The sequence below is a fragment of the Rhinolophus hipposideros genome (assembly GCF_964194185.1).
Source record: "Rhinolophus hipposideros genome assembly, chromosome: 12".
Taxonomy (NCBI): domain Eukaryota; kingdom Metazoa; phylum Chordata; class Mammalia; order Chiroptera; family Rhinolophidae; genus Rhinolophus; species Rhinolophus hipposideros.
Window position 1 is genome coordinate 44,013,626 of NC_138058.1, and position 20,119 is coordinate 44,033,744.

The 20,119-nt window shown below is 34.1% G+C and overlaps 1 protein-coding gene across 2 annotated transcripts in view; it reads right to left on the reverse strand.

Annotated features, from left to right (window-relative positions):
• FOXN2 (forkhead box N2) overlaps nucleotides 1–20,119 on the reverse strand; it is a 48,952-nt gene that overhangs the window by 11,453 nt on the left and 17,380 nt on the right. For both annotated transcript variants that reach the window (XM_081069159.1, XM_081069160.1), the window contains exons 2-3: nucleotides 12,156–12,706; nucleotides 737–861 (exon numbers count right to left, since the gene is read on the reverse strand). In XM_081069159.1, the coding sequence (XP_080925285.1) occupies nucleotides 737–861; nucleotides 12,156–12,692 (662 nt within the window). In that variant the 5' untranslated portion in view covers nucleotides 12,693–12,706. The remainder of the gene's footprint in view (nucleotides 1–736; nucleotides 862–12,155; nucleotides 12,707–20,119) is intronic.

The following is a 20,119-nucleotide window of genomic DNA, read 5'->3' on the forward strand; positions in this document are numbered from 1 at the left end:
TCTCCCTACTTTTGTGTATGTTTGAAATTTCCATTCATTATTTTATTAAACAGCTTTAAAATATTTTCAAAAAACAAATCAACTATTACAGACTACCCTTAAAAGTACCCTGACAAAATGTGTCATTTTTAACTGAAATGAATGTAATAGAATTCAAAAAAAGATTCTGAAGGTTTCTTTAGGAAAGGGAAACAAAATCAGATTTAAGTATGTTGTATCATTTTCAGATGTGTCTTAAAATGAGAAAGCTATAAGACAAATGGGGAAGCTATAAAAGTCACTGAGTTTGAAAACAAAAGCCAAGGAAATACATTACAATTATATTTACCAGCAAACACAAAACAGTATGTTATAATAACAAACCGTTAATCATCTTATTTAAAAAAATTAAATATAGTTTTAATTTCCCACATCTTTAGGTCAGCATTAGTACTGCAGACAATTAAAATGATTTAACCTTTTGCACCTGAAATCATGTAACTTTCTTTAGAGTTTAGTTATAATATATTCAGTATTGATTACATTTTCCAGAATTTATGTTCTTACCTATCCAATATCCTGTTTTCTCATAACACAAGTGAGACTATAAGTAAAAAGGCCTTAGGCTAATGTCTTATCCATAAATAATTCTCTATACAATAAAAAACCCAAAAGCCCCTACAACTTTTTTAAGGGTCTCTATCTCATACAAGGAAGTCATAAATCACCACTGCTGCTTATATGGAAGATCCTGTACCTTTTTGGAGATGCAGGAGGGGTATAAATCGTTAATGCTGAGGAACAAGGCTGCTTCTTCAGGGCCTGCATAAGGTTGGGTTTATATTCTGGATCAACACACCATAAGGAACCTTTTCCATTAACCTAAAATAAAATGCACAAGAATTAATAACCTGAAATTTTAAGATATATACAATCAATCAGTGTCTGAATGTTTTTAATAAATGTGTGAGGGAAAAACCTCCTATACTTAGTACCTTTTGAATACAATGTAAAAGTTGAGGTAAACTTGCCGGGAATGCAAGGATTTAAAGCCATGGAATGCGCTGTGATTTAAAGCCATGGAGGCTGACTCCCTGGGTTCTTATCTCCAGATCTGCCATTTATCTACGGCTGTGTGACCTTAGGAATGTTAACTATCCTCTATCACTCTGGCCATTTGGCCATTATTCCCTCACTTGTATGGTAGGACAGTAACAGCACACACAGCTCATGGTATTGTTCTATAAATAAAATTATGCATAACGTATTCTGCACAGTGCCTGACACATAGGGCCACAGGACTGCACAACGCTAGGACATGCCATTCACATCACAGTCTGTGAGAATGGTACATCCCCAAGTGCTGCAGTGAACAGCATAGCATGGAGGGCTGTACAAGGTGGCCCTACACATGCTAAGATGTCAATAAATGTAAGCCATGGTTATTGTTGTTCCACAAAAACCAAAAAGAAAAGGAAAAAATTAAATTTTCTATGCAGCATCATCTCTCCAAGTGTCAAGGAATATGGTATTAGGTGAGGCATCAAAGAATAATTTTTATTTTTTAATGGCATTAACAGTAATGTCTTCATTTCCCATTTATATTTATAGTAAGTTTAAATTTAAAAAGCAAACAATTTAATGAAAAGCATGGCAAAAGAGGTATGGAAAAGACTCCTGTAAAAAACGAAGAGGAATTAGCATCTTTCCTTCCCTCAAGATGGTTAAGTTATAACATCTGAGGGACTTCCGGATGATATGGCAATGAGCACACAAGCCCAAATGCCATTTGAAATAATCAATAGAATCTAAAAATAATGGAATTTGTATGATTACTGGAAACTAGAGAAACTACAGATAAACGTGCCTGCTAAATTACAAACGGGAGGTGCCTGAAAGAAGGGTCTGCCTGATCCACAGTTCCGGTAATATGAAGGAAGAATGTAAGTGGACAAGATACCTGAAGAACCTCACTAATATCTAACATGCAGGGGAAAGGCCAGGCTATGGGATAATTCCTTTGAATAGGTTTGAAAATGCTGCATATTTTACCTTCCTCTTTCTTAGGTCATACTACATATTAGCAGATTAAGGGATCTAGTAGTCCTGCTATATAGTTAAAACTGCTTTATGTGGTTTCCCAAAGTTATTTGACACAGAACCTTTTTCTCCCAGGTAATATATGAGGAGTTATTAATGTTCTGTGGAATACCTAGGAGAAAAACTGACGTAATTAATGAACTCTTGTAAAATATCCTTTCTGAATATTAATGGAAAAAACTATAAATGATGATTAGACCATGATGAAAAATAAATTCCTCCTTAAAGATCACAATTTTAAACTCCAGTACAAAAAGAAAAAAAATTAATAATCCCAACAACAACAAAGTTCCCTGACCATTTGGAAATTTATAAACTCTTGGACTACAAAGACATCCAAACTACAATTATAGATTATCTAGTAAATAAAGGGTATAAGAAACATTGTTACTATGTGGTATATAAACCAAAAAGAACAAGACAAACAAATGAGAAACAAAAACTCATAGACACAGACAATAATTTAGTGGTTACCAGAGGGTAAGGGGGTGGGGGGTGGGTGATGAGGGTAAAGGGGATCAAATATATGGTGATGGAAGGAGAACTGACTCTGGGTGGTGAACACACAATGGGATTTATAGACGATGTAATACAGAATTGTACACCTGAAATCTATGTAAATTTACTAACAATTGTCACCCCAATAAAATTAATTAAAAAAAAAAAAAAAAAAAAGAAACAACAAAACTAAGCAGATGTGGCCAAAGCTCTACTTAAAGGCAAATTCATATCCTCGTATACTCTCACTTTTAAACAAGAATTGAAATATCTGAAATAAGCTTTTATCATATCTAGGGGGAAAATGGGAAAAGAAAATTAAGTAACATTATGTAATATAAACATGTTATATAAAATTATACAAAAAGAAAATTGATTAGAAATTAGGGAAAGAAACTGATAAATAAATGCAAGAGTATTCTTAAGAAACATCAATATGCTACAACACTAGTTGAGTTAGGCAAATGAAATAACTGAAGTATTTTAGGAACTGTCACATCACCTGCTAACTTCCTTCAAGATAAATCTTTTCTATTTCCTTGGCTGAACATCCCTACCTGCACATCCTGAACAGAAATCTGACTACAAGCATATCCCTACAAATGTACCACATCCACACACAGCTTACAAACAGAACTCCACAGCCACATAAGGAGGAAGTCTTCCTTATCCCACTGCCCCAGAGCTAAACACTATTTGTACAGTGGTTAAGAGTACAAGCCTTGGAGTCAGATGGTTTACTCTGGCTCTTTCACTTAACAGCTGCGTAACCTTTAGAAAAATGTCTATGCTCTCTGTGTATTAGTATGCTGAAACTATATCTATACAGAAAATAGTAACTATTTCAAGAATTACTGTGTTATAAAAGTTAATTCATAGGGCTTAGAACACTGCCAGACTCATAAGCACTCAATAAATGTTCGCTACTAGATATTTTTTTCTCTACAAATGTCGAAAATTAAATATAAGATATAAACTGTGTCCTCTCCCACCATGTGATGGACAAATCTTCCTCAGAATCTTAGAACTCATGAGATTAGTGAGATTCAAACTATTAATTTTTGTTTTTATAATAGAATTTTTCTATTTCAAAAACTTTCTTAAAATATGAATTACTTTAAAACTACATTAACAATTAGACAATAAAATTTACCAGTTTTCTGTTCCCCTGCTCTCTTTTGTTTGTATGAAATCCTTTATGATGTAAGCTATTATGAATGCCAAAGATTTAAAGTGATGAATTCCAGAGTGCTTCTATTTCCCAAACTCTTTTACATGGTAATATTAGTCTACTACTGAGGAGCTTTTATCTTTGAATATCATGTCATAATTATTATAGCAGAATGACACAATGAAAAAACACTGCTCCACAGATTTAAAAACTGAGTTCCTTGACACTGCTTATTGATTGGCTATGTGACATTGGACAAATCAGTTTCTCTCTCTGAGTCAATCCTCTCATTCATAATTTATCTACAAAATAAAACACCAGGCCACTTGACTGAGTTGTGATGAGATTCAAAGAAGATAATTTATATGTGTGTGATGTAAAGCTGCAAAATAAATGAATACTAAGGGGTTAATCTGAAATTGGCATACGTATATTGAGAGTTTATATGGTTTAATAACAGTATTATTTCTACTCCTTTATTTTTAAGAGACGATGGAGTTTTTTAAGTCAACAACAAAAATCAATTAATTCTGAATAAAAGACGAAAGTTAGGTAGGAGAGAACAAGGGATAAACTAAATTTAGAAGGGAAAAAAGCTCTTGTCTGTAGAAAAGTATCGTAATTAAGTGTAAGGCAAGGCAGTTTTTAACACCCTAGCAACTTAAATATATAGGAAAAGAAAAACCATGGAAGTCATATCAAACTAATATGGAAAGAAATACACCATATATTGGCTTTCAACAGCAAGATATCACATGAACTACACTAAACAAGTATTTGAAATTTGGGTTTTTATCCCAAAGGAAGTCAAGTTTTATAAATGTATTTTTAGATTAAATGATGAAACTTCTTAAATTAGACATATATTCAATCACTTGGCCCAAATGATATGTTTTGATGATAAAGAAATAAAACTTTAAAAATGTTAGCACCCACAACATTCTTCAGTTTCATAGAGAAAAGTTATGCCTGAATTATTTTTCATATATTGACTAAGAATTATTTTAATAATTCTAGTCATGTTCTTTCTTGGTATTCCTGAGATTACACTCCAGGAAATTGTATAGCTCAAGTCTACTTTTCAAATTCTATTGTGAGAGAATTGCAAATTGTTTTGATCATGGTACAATTGCTATTTCCTTGAAATAGAAAATTAGAAGAACTGGTACTAAAACTTAAAGTTTGGGGCAGTTAAGTATCTTGAATCAGGTCTCCAAATAACAGTCTGGTTTCTGTTACCATGGAAGCACTTCCTTTCACTGGGTTTGTTCATGAACTATCAGTAACAAGAGATAAAACTACGTATTTGCTAATCTATGTTTCAGAGTCTACAGCAAAAAGGAACTTATTTTTAACTAACTCTCACCTAAAATCTTTGCCTCTTCACTATTGTGCTTAGGTGATAGAAAACAAGTAATAAAGAGCTTTAGAAGTTAAGAATTGTTTTAAACTAAATTTGCATGAAACAAATCTTTTGTACAATGGCAACAGGAAATGTGCATTCTCTCATTTACTATTATACATTTTGGAACTCTAAGGCTTCTGGACTTATTTGGTAGAGAATCACTGAAGATTTTGAAGAAACGAGGAATATACTAAAAGCCAAACTTTAAAAAGATTTATCTACTGGAAGTTGAAAAGCATAGATTGTGAGAAGAGGCAACAACGTTCACTATTCCTGAAATGTTTTTAATGTACTTGCACTATACATTTTAGTAGAGTTTCTCCCACCTTCACTACCTTTTCAGTGGTTTTTAGTACAACTGAATTAAAATGAATTAACTAATTAAAAATGGTATTCATAATTCTTGCTTATAGCATGAACTTTTATAATTGTTAGCATGACTTTTTTCCCTGGGATTCAGCTATCGAAACAAGTCATCACCAAACAAATATACAGACTAAAACTGTACTAAACCAGGTAAAATGTCCAATTTCATCTTTCACAGCTAAAATCTCAGTATGTTTTGGTTTAGCTTTATAAAGATTTGGAAAAGTAGGTATAAGGCTTGGATGTTAATGTTTAAAACAAAAACAAAACCAGAACAAAAAAACCACCACGTCTAACTTTGTAATTTTAAAATCCAGACAGACAGACACCAAGCCAAGATAATTTAGACGTGTCTTTTGAGAGTAATAACTATGGTATGGGTGATAGAAGGAAAAATCTAAACAGCAGCTATATTAGTTGGTTGGGTATCACTTTTTCTTTGTAGTTTGACCTGGACCTCGTCATCTTGCCTTCTTTTTGACATTATCATCTCTATATAACAGCTATTCATCAGACAATTGCTGTCAAGGTTGCCAAATTCGTTTCCAACATTTAATGGCAACAAATATAACATTCTGCAGATTTGGAAGAGAAATACTGTCATTTTGAGGCATGGATTCAAGTAGTATTTCATAAATTTAAAAAAATCTATAAGCATTCCCAATTCTATTTGAATGTTTTACTTTCTGTCCAAATTTCAGACATCTGAGCAAAGTATTCTATTGATTTTTGTTTATACCATCAACTATAAGTTCCTTCTTTCCCACCCTGACTTGTGATAGCTTGTTAATTTTTGTCCCAACATATAAAAATTTCTATATTTATCCTTGTATTCTTTATCTCATGATTTCTTTTTCTTTATCACACTCTCCCTGTACTCTGAACTCTATGCTTTCCCATTTGCTAGCTCTTACTTCCTTAATTACTTTCTTTCTCTGAGCATTCAAAAACACTCATGAATAATGCACACATTTAAAAATTATGAACAAGAACAAGTCCCTTTTCAGCACTACCACAAATCGTACCACACTGGACGTATTGTTCTACACGTTTTATTACAAATAATACCACAGTGAATATTCTTACATACATCTCCTTGCATGCTAGTACGAACATTACTTTAGGGGAGAAATCAGAATCTGATCCACTAGATCAAAGGATATGCACATTTTTAATTCTATAACTTCTGCCATGTTGTCCTCCAGACTGGTAATACTAATTTACACTTCTTTGTAATCAATGTTGTGAAATTATTGATACTGATTTATTTCCCCATGTCCTCATCTAATTTGATATTATAAAACAAATTTTTTTGTATTCTAATAGATAAAAACTGATCTTTTGTTCTTTTAACTTGTATGTCCCTGATTACTAGCGAGGACGAACATCTTTGCATATGTTTATTGGCCATCTGTATTTCCTCTTCTGTGAACTGCATGTTCATATTCTTGTTTATTTTTCTATTAGGCTTTTCTTATTGAATTATATGAGTTCCTTACATACAGGGTGTGCTGCTGACTGTAAACATCTCATCAACTTCACATTTAAGGTTGTTAGCTTGAAATTGGCCATGATGGAAATACTTATATCATAAAAATCTGCAAAAGCTAAATCCCAATCCCCACCTAATTGTTAAATGTTTACCAGCACACCACTGCTAATATATTTTGAATCCTAAGCTTTTGGCTGCAACGTCTCAATGACTTTTTAGCCAATCATTTTCAAGTTTTCTGCAACATTTGCTCATTCACACTTAAACCCACCCTCCTTGGCTTCCATTACACCTTTGCTTTCCTGGATTCTTCTACTGAAAAATCAATGCTGAATCCCACACTTACAGCTTTAATCCCAAAATATCACTACTATTCCTGTACCACATTTCTAAATACCTAGTAGACAGTTCACCTTTTAGGTGTAAACACAAACTAGAAAAGAATTAAAGTGATATAATTAAAAAAATAAAATCTAACGATACACGTGGAAAGGAAAGGAAATATCCAAAATTTCCAATACTTACAGTCATCTGAAAGGAACACTATACTGGGCTGCAGGAATCTGCTTTCAAGATGGCTCACTCACATGGCTATTGGCAAGAGGTCTCATTTCCCTGCCACATGGGCCTCTCCATAGGGTTACATAAGTGTCTTTAGGATATAGCAGCTGGCTTCCCATAGATCAAGTTATACGAGGGCCCAAGATGGAAGCCATGTTTTTCATGATCTCGCCTCTAAAGGCACACTCCATAATCTCCACAATATTCTTTGTTACACAATTCAGCCCTATTCCGTATTGGAGGCAACTCTATGAGGGCATGACTACCGGAAGGCAGAACTCATTTGGAGGCCATCTTGGTGGCTGACTATAATAAATACAACCTTTGAAATTACTGAGGCTTTTTTAATGGCACAGTACATAGTTGGTCTTCGTAAATATTCCAGGTATAGCACAGAATGTGTAACATAGCAATTTGTTACATAGCAATAGATAACTCATAGAACCTCCTGTCAGTTAGCTGTAAGATGATGGTGTGTCCTAATGTCTTGCTACAGGGTGTGTCCATGGCATCAGGATCGGGAGAGCCTGTTAGAAATGAGAGCCTCAGTATCCATCTTAGATTTGCTGAATGATAATTTGCATTTTAATAAGATATCCAGGTGATTAGTTGGTACATTGAAGTTTGAGCAGCACTATACTTTAAAATCATTCACTCACCTACAAATATAATTATTTGCCCTTTCAACTTTTCTTTCAAATAAAAGTAGGAGACTTTTGCTACCACTTTGGGTATAGAAAGCCATAAGAGAACATCATTCCCAGCCTAACACGCAAAAACAAAATAATCTACAAAATCATAATTTTTTATGAGCCCATCCAAGAGTTAAGGCTGCAAGACAACTAACTGAAAGAACTGAATTCTCGAGTGTGACAGGGCCCTATGAGGAGAGATGGAATATATAAACTGTTTCAACTTTGGCAGAGCATAGAAGAAGGAGCAGTCATAAAAGAAGGTATATATATATATATTTACTAGAAATTTAGCAAATTCTTAAAAGCCAAGTGTGAGCTAGCAAAATTTAGCATCCTTGACAATCTAGACAGGAGGAGGGTCTGCATCCACTGATCTTTTGTCCTTTTAAATCAGCCAGCATTTTACCAGGGGCCTCCATCAGTGCTCCAGAGGAAGACTGAAAGCAGGGCAGGAGATCTAAAGGAGACACCCTTGGAGATGAAGAAAGATGTGTAGAATCTACCAAAGTTTGAAACTGGAGTAAGGATATCAGACAAAGTTCACCATGCTCCAGGCCCTGAATGAGCATGAAGTGAGATCAGATGTCACTGTGGGACAGGCAGGCACGAAACCTGCTTATATCCTGGACAAAGTTCCAATATGAAGCAAAAGCTGTCTGCCACTTAGATAGAGACAAAATACCCTACCCTCCTCAGTCCCAGGCAAAGGATGGCTGTTGCTGGGAGAGAAGTACAAAAATGACATATCCTCACACTTCACTGACACTAGGCAATATGCCATGTGTCATTAGGAGACGGGCAGAAAATCTGCTCATGCCTGTATTGTCCAACGATACAAAGCAGAAATCTGCTGCCACTGAGAAAGGAAATGGCCACTCATTTGTACCCACGACCTCCCACTGATATTAACCAGAGTTTTCTTACCATGATGGGAATGAGCAGGAAGTTGGCCTGAATTCTGGAACAGTGCTATACAGGACTTTCTACAATGACAGAAATATCCTATATCTGTGCTGTCCAATACGCCAACCCCCAGCCACATGTAGATCATTGGCTATTGATGAATGCAACACTAGATTCCACTCCAAGTAGATGGGAGAGATTGTCTGCTCCCGGAGGAGGCATGAAAAGACCCGCTCCAAAGGCATACAGAGCCTGCTTGAGAGTAAAACTGGAACAGAAGAACTAAGAAACCCATGCGGCACATCAAAAGCCTTGCACCAAGTAATAATCAATAACAATAACAATCTCTTGCTATGGGAAGGGCAAGAGCAAGGAGAGAAATGCCCAAAGTCTCCTTCTGCCCCTTAGTGTGGCACAAACTGTAAAATGAAGGTGAAGTAGAAATGCTGAGAAACTCCAGTCCTTACACTAAGCACAAAGCATTAGCAGTCTGTCTCTTCAGGAATTTGAAGACTGCGGTACACTGTAGGTAACTATGACAACCACAAAACCCAATCCCAGTTCCATTGTTAACTAGGTTGACCAACACCTTCACACTAACAACCTGACAAAAGTGGAGGCATGACTATTTCTTGGTAGAAAGATTATTTACCTCAGTCTCTCTCATTCTTTCACAACCAATCTAAAATTATGAAACACACAAAAAACAGGAAATAAAAGTCACCAAAACCAGACCTAGGGATGGACCAGATATCGAAATTAGCTGGTCCGAAGGTAGTGAGTTATCTCAATTGATTGTTCAGAGTCAGTTACAGATATCGAAATTATCAGACAGATACTATAACTATAATTAATATGCTTATGGATCTAGTAGGAAATTTTAGCAGAGAGATGAAGGACTATTTTTAAAAAGGCAAATGCTTTTATGTTAGAAATAAATGTTAGAAATAAAAAAATATGAAGAAGTCTTTTATCAGGCTTATCAGCAGAATGAACATAATATAGGAAAGACTGAACCTGTGGAAAGATCAACTGAAATTATCCAAACTGAAACAAAGGGAGAAAACAGGAAGAGAGGCAGAACAACTAAAAGGTGAGACAACAGTAAATGGTCTAACATATTTTTACTTGGAGTCCCAGAAGTAGAAAGTGAGCCACAAGAAATATTTGAAGAGGTAATAAGCAAAAATTTTCAAATTTAATGAACGACAACAAACCACAGATCCAAGAATCTCTAAAAAAAAAAAGAAAAAAAAGCAAGATAAAAATAAAGAAAAACATACATAGGTCAAACTGCTGAAAAGAGAAAAATCTTGCAGACAGACAGTAAAAAAACATTACAGAGGAACAAAGACAAGAATGGCAGCAGACTTCTCATTAGAAACTATGCAAACCGGCCAGGTGGCGCAGGCGGTTAGAGCTCCATGTTCCTAACCCCGAAGGCTACCAGTGGGCTCTCAACCACAAGGTTGCTGGTTCGACTCCTCAAGTCCCCCAAGGGATGGTGGGCTCCGCCCCCTGCAACTAAGATTGAACATGGCACCTTGAGCTGAGCTCCCAGATGGCTCATATGGAAAAAAAAAATTTTTTTTTAATAATAAAAAAAAAAGAAACTATGCAAGACAAAAGACAAGACAGCAACATCTTTAAAGTACAGTAGTCCCCCGCTTGTCTGTGGTTTTGCTTTCCACAGTTTCAGTTAGTCATGGTCAACTGTTGTCCAAAAATATTAAATTTCCCCAACCATAGACATTGTCTAATCTTCAGGTCCAACCATTGATGCCGTCATGGCTCAATGACGCAGGATCACCCAAAGCAGATGACATGTCGTCAGAGGGTTAATAGTTTAACGCTAAGTCACAAAGCCTACAGCATCCACCTCACTTCATCTCACCAGGCAGGCATTTCATCATCTCACATCATCACAAGAAGGGTGAGGACAATACTATAAGATATTTTGAGAGCGAAGAAAAGAGAGCGATCACATTCACGTAACTTTAATTACAATATATTGTTATAATTGTTCTACTGTATTATCAGTTGTTGTTAATCTCTTACTGTGTGTAATTTATAAAGTAAACTTTATCATAGATATATATATACATATATATATACAGGCAAAAACATAGAATACAGGGTTCCGTACAGTCCGCAGTTTCAGGCATCCACTGGAGTCTTGGAACACACCCCCCATGGATAAGAGGAGACTACTGTGCTTAAAGAAAAACAAAAACTGTCCACTGCGAATTCTATACCCCTCCTCGACGAAGAGATTGGAAAACAATTTCATTGCTAGCAGACCTGAACTATAAGAAATGTTAAATAAACTTGTCCAGGGGAAAAAAATTGATACAAATAGGACATGAGAATTAGTCAACTTTTTCTGTAAAAGGCCAGATAATAAATGAAATGGTATAATATTACTTGAAGGTAGACTATAATAAAGATATATACTGAAAACTGTATAGCAACCACTAAAAAAAAAGTAAAAGTTGATAAGCCAATAGTAAAGACTGAATCATAAAATAATACTCAATCCTAAGGAAGGCAGGAAAAGAGGAGAAAAAGAAAAAAACAGCAAACAGAAACAAATAGCATGTTAATAAATTTAAATCCAACTATATCAATTAAATTAATGTAAACAGTCTACACTCCAATTATAAGGCAGAGATTGTCAGACTGAATAAATAATATATTGATACAATGATAAAAACACTATAGAAATTAAAAGAAAATTGGAACATTAAACAAATTAATGTATGTGCCTATTGTATGTAGACAGAACATAATTCTGCTAAATTTATATCAATACTCAAAATAATTAAAAACATCTCAAATGAAAGCAAATGATGAACATAATGAAGCTCAAGCAGAAGTAATCTGACTTGGCTATTTCTTGTCTTCCTTTGATTTCCCCGTATTGTAAGGTCTCAACGTTAACTCTCCCCCACCTCCCCAAATACAGCAATGTTCATAAACACTGACCTTGCCATGACTTCTTTCCACTTTCTGAAAACATTTATTCAGGGACAGATTATGTCGAACAGAATTCTTCCAGCCTGTTGGTGCAGTCGCAAAATATGGGAAGTGGTCCAGAATCCAGCTATAAATTTCTTTGACAGGCAAACATTTATTTGGAGAGTGTTCTATAGCCATATAAATGAGAAGACTAAAAGAGTACGGGGGCTTTGAAGTTGCTGATTTTTTTTCTGGGTTCTGGTAGCAAGACGGTCCTAAGGATGGCACATCATCTCCCTCTATGTCATATAAGGGACTAACAATTGGCAGACCCTCACTTCCGAAGCTGAAGTTTGTTAGAAGATTAGTACTTTCATGAAGCCAGTTCAAGTTTGTGAGCTCATCATCTGCTGACTCACTGTCCACTAGAGTGGCCTTTGGCCTGGCAGCATGAACAGCTTCAGGCAAGCTTCCCATTTTGTAAATCTGGCTTAATCCTGCAACCTTTTCAGCTCCTGGAGTTTCCGCTCTGTTTTCTGGAGTCATTCCAATTATTGGACCCATTTACTCTTACAGTTCTGCAAAAAAGGAAATAATTATCAATCATTGTAATACTTAAGATTCTTATGTTCATGGAAAAAGAAAATACATACTTAAATATCCCCAAATCAGAGAAATTTTGCAATCAATTATTCCACATAATATTTAAGCACAATATTTGTATAACAAAGACACTAAAGGTTACAATATAAGGAAGAGAATTTATTTCATATTATTTGAAATGGCTGTAAATAAAATGTAGCATTATAGCAGCATATGTATGGGTGATATAAACAAAATTAAATAATGTACTTTGAATACTTATTAAAGCCCCTAGCCCACAGTAAATGCCTAATAAGTAATAGATATTATTATTAAAATTGAACAGACTATTTCTTTGAATTATAAGACTTTAAAATCTATTCATTTTAAGGACCTATGTCTTTAGTATAATAGTCATACATATTGCTCAATACAGAAAATCACCAAATTTAAAATATTGCTTAAACAATAACTCTAAGTAAATGCTTTCCTCAAATCTGAAATATTTATTATAAAGAGATAGAACATTTCTAATATTTTTATAGCATATCATACAAAAAGATAACATTTCTTATTCACTAAATTCATTATCAGCTAAATTATATTTACTATAAATTATTTCTTTGGAAATTCCAATATTTTTTTTTAAATTCCAGTATTTTTAACTTTGCATTCTATATTATCTCAAGTACTGATACTGAAAGGCTGACATTCTCTTATAAAGTTTGAACTGTCACTGTATTTTCAAAGAGAAAAACCTGCTTTCTAAACTATCCTTTTTTATTTCTATTTTCTCAAATGACTTTTGTTTTGCTTTCTAAACACACTTCAATTCAAAACACTTATCCTGGGAGAATAACTGACCAAAGAGGAAAGTAATAGCACTAATGTGCTATTTAATTCATTTTCAATGGTCCATAAAGGTACTCATTTCTGAATTCAGTGGAAAACCTTGCTTTCCATTATCCTATTAAATTTACTTATGCTTATTTAACTGAAGTAACAGAAGTACCTCCAAAGTTTTATTCTGCTTAGACTACGACTATAACTGTCAGGTTACTCCAAGAATTAAGAGAAACAGTTAATTTTGATGTAGAACAGTCTATCTAGATTCTGGTAACTCCTAGTAGATGTAGTCTCAGAGCACTTAATTATCAACAGCATTAGCTAATAATTTGGGGGCCAGCCATTGTGTTAAATGCTATACACAATATCTCAATTAACCACCAATTAAACTCTATAATAAAGTAGATACTATTATTAACCCAATTTTATAGATGAGGAAAATGACTCATAGAGGTTAAACATCCTACCCTGTCTGAGGTCACCTGGCTAGTAATTGGAAACACCAGAATTTAAAGCCAATTAAATTCTGAATTAAAACTCTAGCTACTACAATATCCTGGTCACAGTATATATGTGTACACATCACATGAGTCCCAATGACCCAAACCTATCCATTTAAAATTTTATCATTCTTCTCTCCATAGCTTGTTCTTATATCTCACGCACACCTATAACTTCACACACCAAAACACTGAAAATGAAAAGATCAAACTACAAAAAATTTAGTTTCTATTTCAATTATGAAAGCCACACATACATAAACATATGCACATGTGCACATATCAGTACACAATATATTTCAGAGATGAGATCCTATCCTATGTAACTGACCAAATTGTTCATTTACAACAAAGTCTTTCTAACCATAATTTTAAAAATGTGATGGATGAGAGATGAGAATTCATTGGTTAAAGAAAGTCTTGCTTCCTTTTTAAAAAAAAAATAATAATACTCTTACAGTGTTTCCCCAAAAATAAGACCTAGCTGGACAATCAGCTCTAATGTGTCTTTTGGAGCAAAAATTAATATAAGACCTGGTCTTATTTTACTATAAGTTGGAGTCTTATATAAGACCCGGTATATCATATCATATCATATCGTATCATATCATATATCATATAATAATATAAAACAATACCCAGTCTTATATAAGACCCAGTCTTGTATTAATTTTTGCTCCAAAAGACACATCAGAGCTGATTGTCCGGCTAGTTCTTATTTTCAGGGAAACACGTAGCACTTTGTGTCCAAAGGAAATAACTAATTTCTAATTGCCCACTTTTGCCTTTTCACCTGTATCTCCATTTATCTTCAATCAAATCTAGAAAATAGAGTACCAAATAACACTGGCTAACATTTACTGACATTTTACTATAGTACAGACACTATGGGCTTTAAAAATGCATCATCTCTACTTGACTCTGCATTTCTACTTGGCTTTACATATGGTCCTTTCTTTCTGACTGTGAATTCCATTAAGGGGCAAGAGTCTTTTACTTTTGTATTCCTAATGAATCTTAACAAAATGTTGGTCATAATCAAAGCACCCAAAGCATAATTATTTTAAACTGAAATTAACTTACAATCAACACAGGAGATGTCTACTATGCACCAAGAGCTGTGCCACCTGCCCTAAGAGTTATTTTATTTTAGAAACAACTCCTTAATGCTAGGAAACATCCTCACTTGGTAACATATGGAAATGGAAGTGAAGCAAGCCATTTGCCTCAGGTGCTAAAGCTAATAAAAAGTAGAGCCAAAATTATAAGCCCGCCTGAATTCAATATTCAAGTTTTTTGTCCACTGAAGTACACTAGGAATTTATATTTTAGCAATACTACCTAAAACAGATAGATATTGACAGATATTCTCCTCAGAAACCAATTTAGATGGTTGCAAATGTTATTCCTCTGAATTACAAGTTTAGAATAAAATCTTATCACTTTAAGATATAAAGCAATATTATGTCAACAAATATGCCAAAGATTACACAAAGTATACAGTCAAGCAAAGTTAAAAAATCAAGTACTGACACTGAAAGGCTAACATGCTAATCTTAGTAAGGTTTGAACTGTCACTGTATTTTCAAAGACAGAAAAGAGCTATTTCTAAACCATCCTTTTAAAATACTTTAGAACACCATCCACTTAGAACACTAAGTCCACCATAATAAATAAGCAAAGGATCTTTTCTCACAAATAAATATAAAAATAGAAAACAAATATACTAGAAAATATTCAACTTCACTGATTACAAAACATGCAAAAATGTAGTATTAAATATAATGTAGCACAATACCTGATACGTAGTTAGTACAAATATTAGTAATAAAAATTGTATATCTATTTTTACCCAAATTAGCAATGGTTTAAAAAAATATGTAATATATAGTTTGGGGCAAGGAACTAAGCCCATTTTGGAGGGCTAACTGGCAATATGCACCTAGAATCATTAAAAATGTCATATTCTTTGACGCAATAATTCCATTTATGAGGCACTTCAGTGAAGTACTTCTACGTAGGGAAAAAGATTCTCTCTCTTCTCTTTCTCCCTCTCTTTTACACCATGCACACACACAAAAAGACACTCATCCAAGAATATGAAAGATAATAGAAAACGACAAACAACTTACGTATCTTTTTATAGAGAAATAGTTAAGTAAACTAAAGTACATCTATCCAATCCAATATTTAGTAGCCATTAAAATGACTTGAAGATTGTGAAGTAAACAAAAAAGCTTATTAAGAACTGGTTAAAAAAAAAAGTAGAAAATATACAAAAAGCTAACAGTGGTTTATATTAGTAACTTGGTAATTTTTCTTTGTTCTTCTGTTTCCCAGTATTTCTTTAATGTGTTTATTATTTCTATAGTTTAGAATTAAAACAAACTCAAGGGGAAAATGTTGTGCTAGATTATTTTTAGTTGTAGTATTTCCATTCCACAAAAAAATCAAATCACAAAAACGTCACGGACTTATCAAAGGCCTCAAGTCAAAACTAGAAGCCACCTCTTAAATTCTTAGTACAGCCTATTCTGTTATCAAGCTTTTCTGTCACACGAATTAGCTCACTAGTAAATAGGGGAATGATTTTAGTACAATGTGAAAATCACTTTGGTTTGTACATGATTTTTCCCAGCCTATGTTTTTGTACTACTAAATAACAACAGCTGAACCCAAAGTAGGCTAACAGTGGAAAGCAGCAAGCTGATGAAAATGCAGTACTGTATACAATTCTCATTCAACCCGTGTTCTTCCTCTTGGCACAGCTTGGTCATATGCATTTTCCTGGAAGTGCTTATTGAGCTTTCAAATTCTTTATGCATTTTATTCTGGTCTCTATAACCCTGTATCTTCAATCCTTCCTAGCACACACTTCCATCAGGCTACCTTCACCTTTTTTTAAAAAATTGACTGTAGCACTTTTTTTATTTGTAAAAAAACTTAATAGATCTTATAAAATATTCTAGAATTCTTATTAAGATTTTTGATAGTGTTCTTGTTATAAAGCTTTATACGTTTTGGATGAGTTGACCCTATCAGCTGTGCACAACTTTAGTGTTTTCAGAAATATACAATATGTACTATTACAACAGAAAGTTCTGTGTATTTCACACCAAAATCAAGAAAATTTTTAGTTTTGTTTATTTGGAAAATTCTAGTTTTATGAGAAACTACTTCTTAAAATGAACTAAAACCATTAGTGGCAGGCAGATCATTAAAAATGTGCATGAAAGTTTAATTCATAAAGCAAAATAAGTAAAGAAATAAAAGGAAATCTGGGCTAGAGATGTAATATTTCCTTTGATTACTCTTTTAAGAAAAATACTTTAACAAACCACACATAATTATTACACATAATAAATGTCACTCAAAATAAGCACTTACGGCCAAGAGAACATGACAGATTTGAAAAATGTACTCTAACTTCTTAGGTGTATAACGAGCATAACGCAAGTAATGACTACATCCACTAATGAACCAACTTCTAAAACTAAGACATTGTTACCAAAAAAAAAAAAAAGCAGGTAAATGTACACGACAATTTAGCAAATACACATTTGTGTTAAGACTCCAAATGTTCTACATTTTAGAAAGAAGTTTCCTCTTACAGGAGAATTTTAAAAGTGGAGAGTTCAAATAAACCCAGTACAATCACTCTGGAACCTGTCTAGAGCTTCACTGTATAACAGCTATGGCAGTATCTTGAGAAGAGGGCTCAGGATTAAAATGTACCATTTTTTTCACAGCTATGCAGCTCACACATCTTTCAAAGGTGTCTGCATATTATGTTCAATATTAGTGATATTCTACACTAGGACAAAAACAAAATTCCATATGGGAATTCTTAGATCATTCCCCAAAGTTAGAGAGCACTTTTGCTTAGGTTGGTATTAACACTGGTGTGAGAGGAAATGCTTGACAGAGACTAAATGAGAAGGGAAACAAAAGCAAAGAATTTTCAGTATTATCTAAAACATAAAAGGTTGCATTATACAGTATTAGAGGTGTTGCCCAAAATAACTAAGAAAACCTCTAAACCGAAAACAGACTCCCTGTGATCATCATTCCTTCTTAAAACTCAGACTTTCTACCATTTTCCTTCTACTTAAAAAGTGGTTTGCTGGTAAACTTTCAGGTTTTATTTCTCTGAGCATGTGTTTATTTAGCCCTTGTTCTTTAAAGATATTTTTGCTAGCTATAGAATTCTAGCTTGAACTACAATAATTCATAGTTGTTAGATTTCTTTTCACTGAGTATATCATTTCATGGTCCTCTACATCCACTATTATTGAAACCTAATAGTCCTTTGAAGGTGTTCTGTGTTTTCTCTTTATATTTTCCCTTTTATTAACCTCTTTTATATTTTCCATTTTGATGTCTGTTTTACATTCTGGATTTCTTCAGAATTATCTTTAATTATATCAATTTTTCTTCAATGGGGTCTATTACTTTTATCTATTCCTTGAATTTTAATTTCAATTACTGTATGTTTTCATTTTTAGAATTTTTGATTCTTTTACAAAGCGTTTCCTCTTTTCCTCATTTTTAAGCATTCATTGAACATACTAAATATGTTTTAGGTTTTACATCTGTTAATTCCAAGATGTGAACAATTTTCAGGTATGATGCTGCCGATTCTTTTTTATTGTGCCGTTTTCCTAGATGGTTTGTAAATTTTTGTTATAAGTTAATAACCATTTTCATTAGAACTTGACCAATGGGAATTATTTGATGATGATCTGAGTTGCTTCTATCAGGATCCTGGGAATAGTAACAATCCAGGACCATTTTAAATTTTGAGCTTGATGTTTAGTGTGAATTCAGACTGCAAACCAGTGTGAGTGCTGGTTTGTCGTAATAAATTTTCAGTAGAGATTTTATTTTTCCCATTAGCAGAAATATTCTAGAAAGATAATTTTCTCTGTTATCCTTGGGTACACTAAGAGAAAGAATTTCTAGACCACTCTCTTTACTTAGAAGGTACAGGCCGTATGAAATGCCAAATTAAAGGGGAAGACTATTTCCTGCTTGATGCTTTACCTTGGCTGTGTCTGGGCTTTGCTTCCTGATCCCTGAGCCCGACAGGCTATGAAAACAGAAGCTTACTTGATTTGATAAATCTCCTCAAGGCAATAGCCAGCTTTAGCTTACCTCACTAGGTTTCCAATTAGTGTTTGGTCTAAATATTTACTTTTGTGCAAGAGCACTGAGGCATTTTATCCAACATTTTAGGTTGTTTTCAGCAGAAAGGTTGCTCCAGGTATTTAGTTCGCCATGCTGCTGGAAACAGATGTTTACATTACTTTCTGATGGCAATATTTCTAACATACATTATTCTGATCTTAGAGCACTGTTGTTAAGGTTCTTCTGCCTCAGCACTCTTGAGAAACTGACTTACTCCTATCAGTAAAAGTTGCTCATTGGGGTGGCCGGATGGCTCCGTTGGTTGGAGAGCTAGCTCTGAACAGCAGGGTTGCCAGTTCAATTCCGGCATGGGACGGTGGCTGTGCCCTCTGCAACTGGGGATTGAGGACGGCGACTGGACTTGGAGCTGAGCTGAGCCCTCCACAACTAGACTGAAGGACAGCTGCTTGGAGCTGGTGGGCCCTGGAGGGACACACTGTCCCCCAATAAAATTTTTTTTTAAATGTTGTTCATTATGACAGTGATTTCCAACTGGAATTACGTAGGTAGAGGACATTTCCCTGGAGGTTGAACGTGATTATCAAAAACTCAGCACAGATTTTTTAAAAGGATGCTTGTTCTCATCCCTTTTTAAAACCGTACGCTTTAAATACAGTGAAGATATTTTAATCCTTTAACTATGATTTAGGTCCATCATTACAAAGACTTCATAAAGAATAATCCTTATAGGGGCTGCTCAAATTTATAAAACTATTTGACACTTTATCAGTGTTTCTCAAATCAGGGTGTTCCAGGGATATACTCTGGGGGGCACAAGTTTTATAAATTTTCATTTTGTGCTTTCACTTAATAACAGCATAAAAATGTATTTTACCATTTTCAAAAAGAAAAATGAAAAGACTTAAAAAAAAAAAA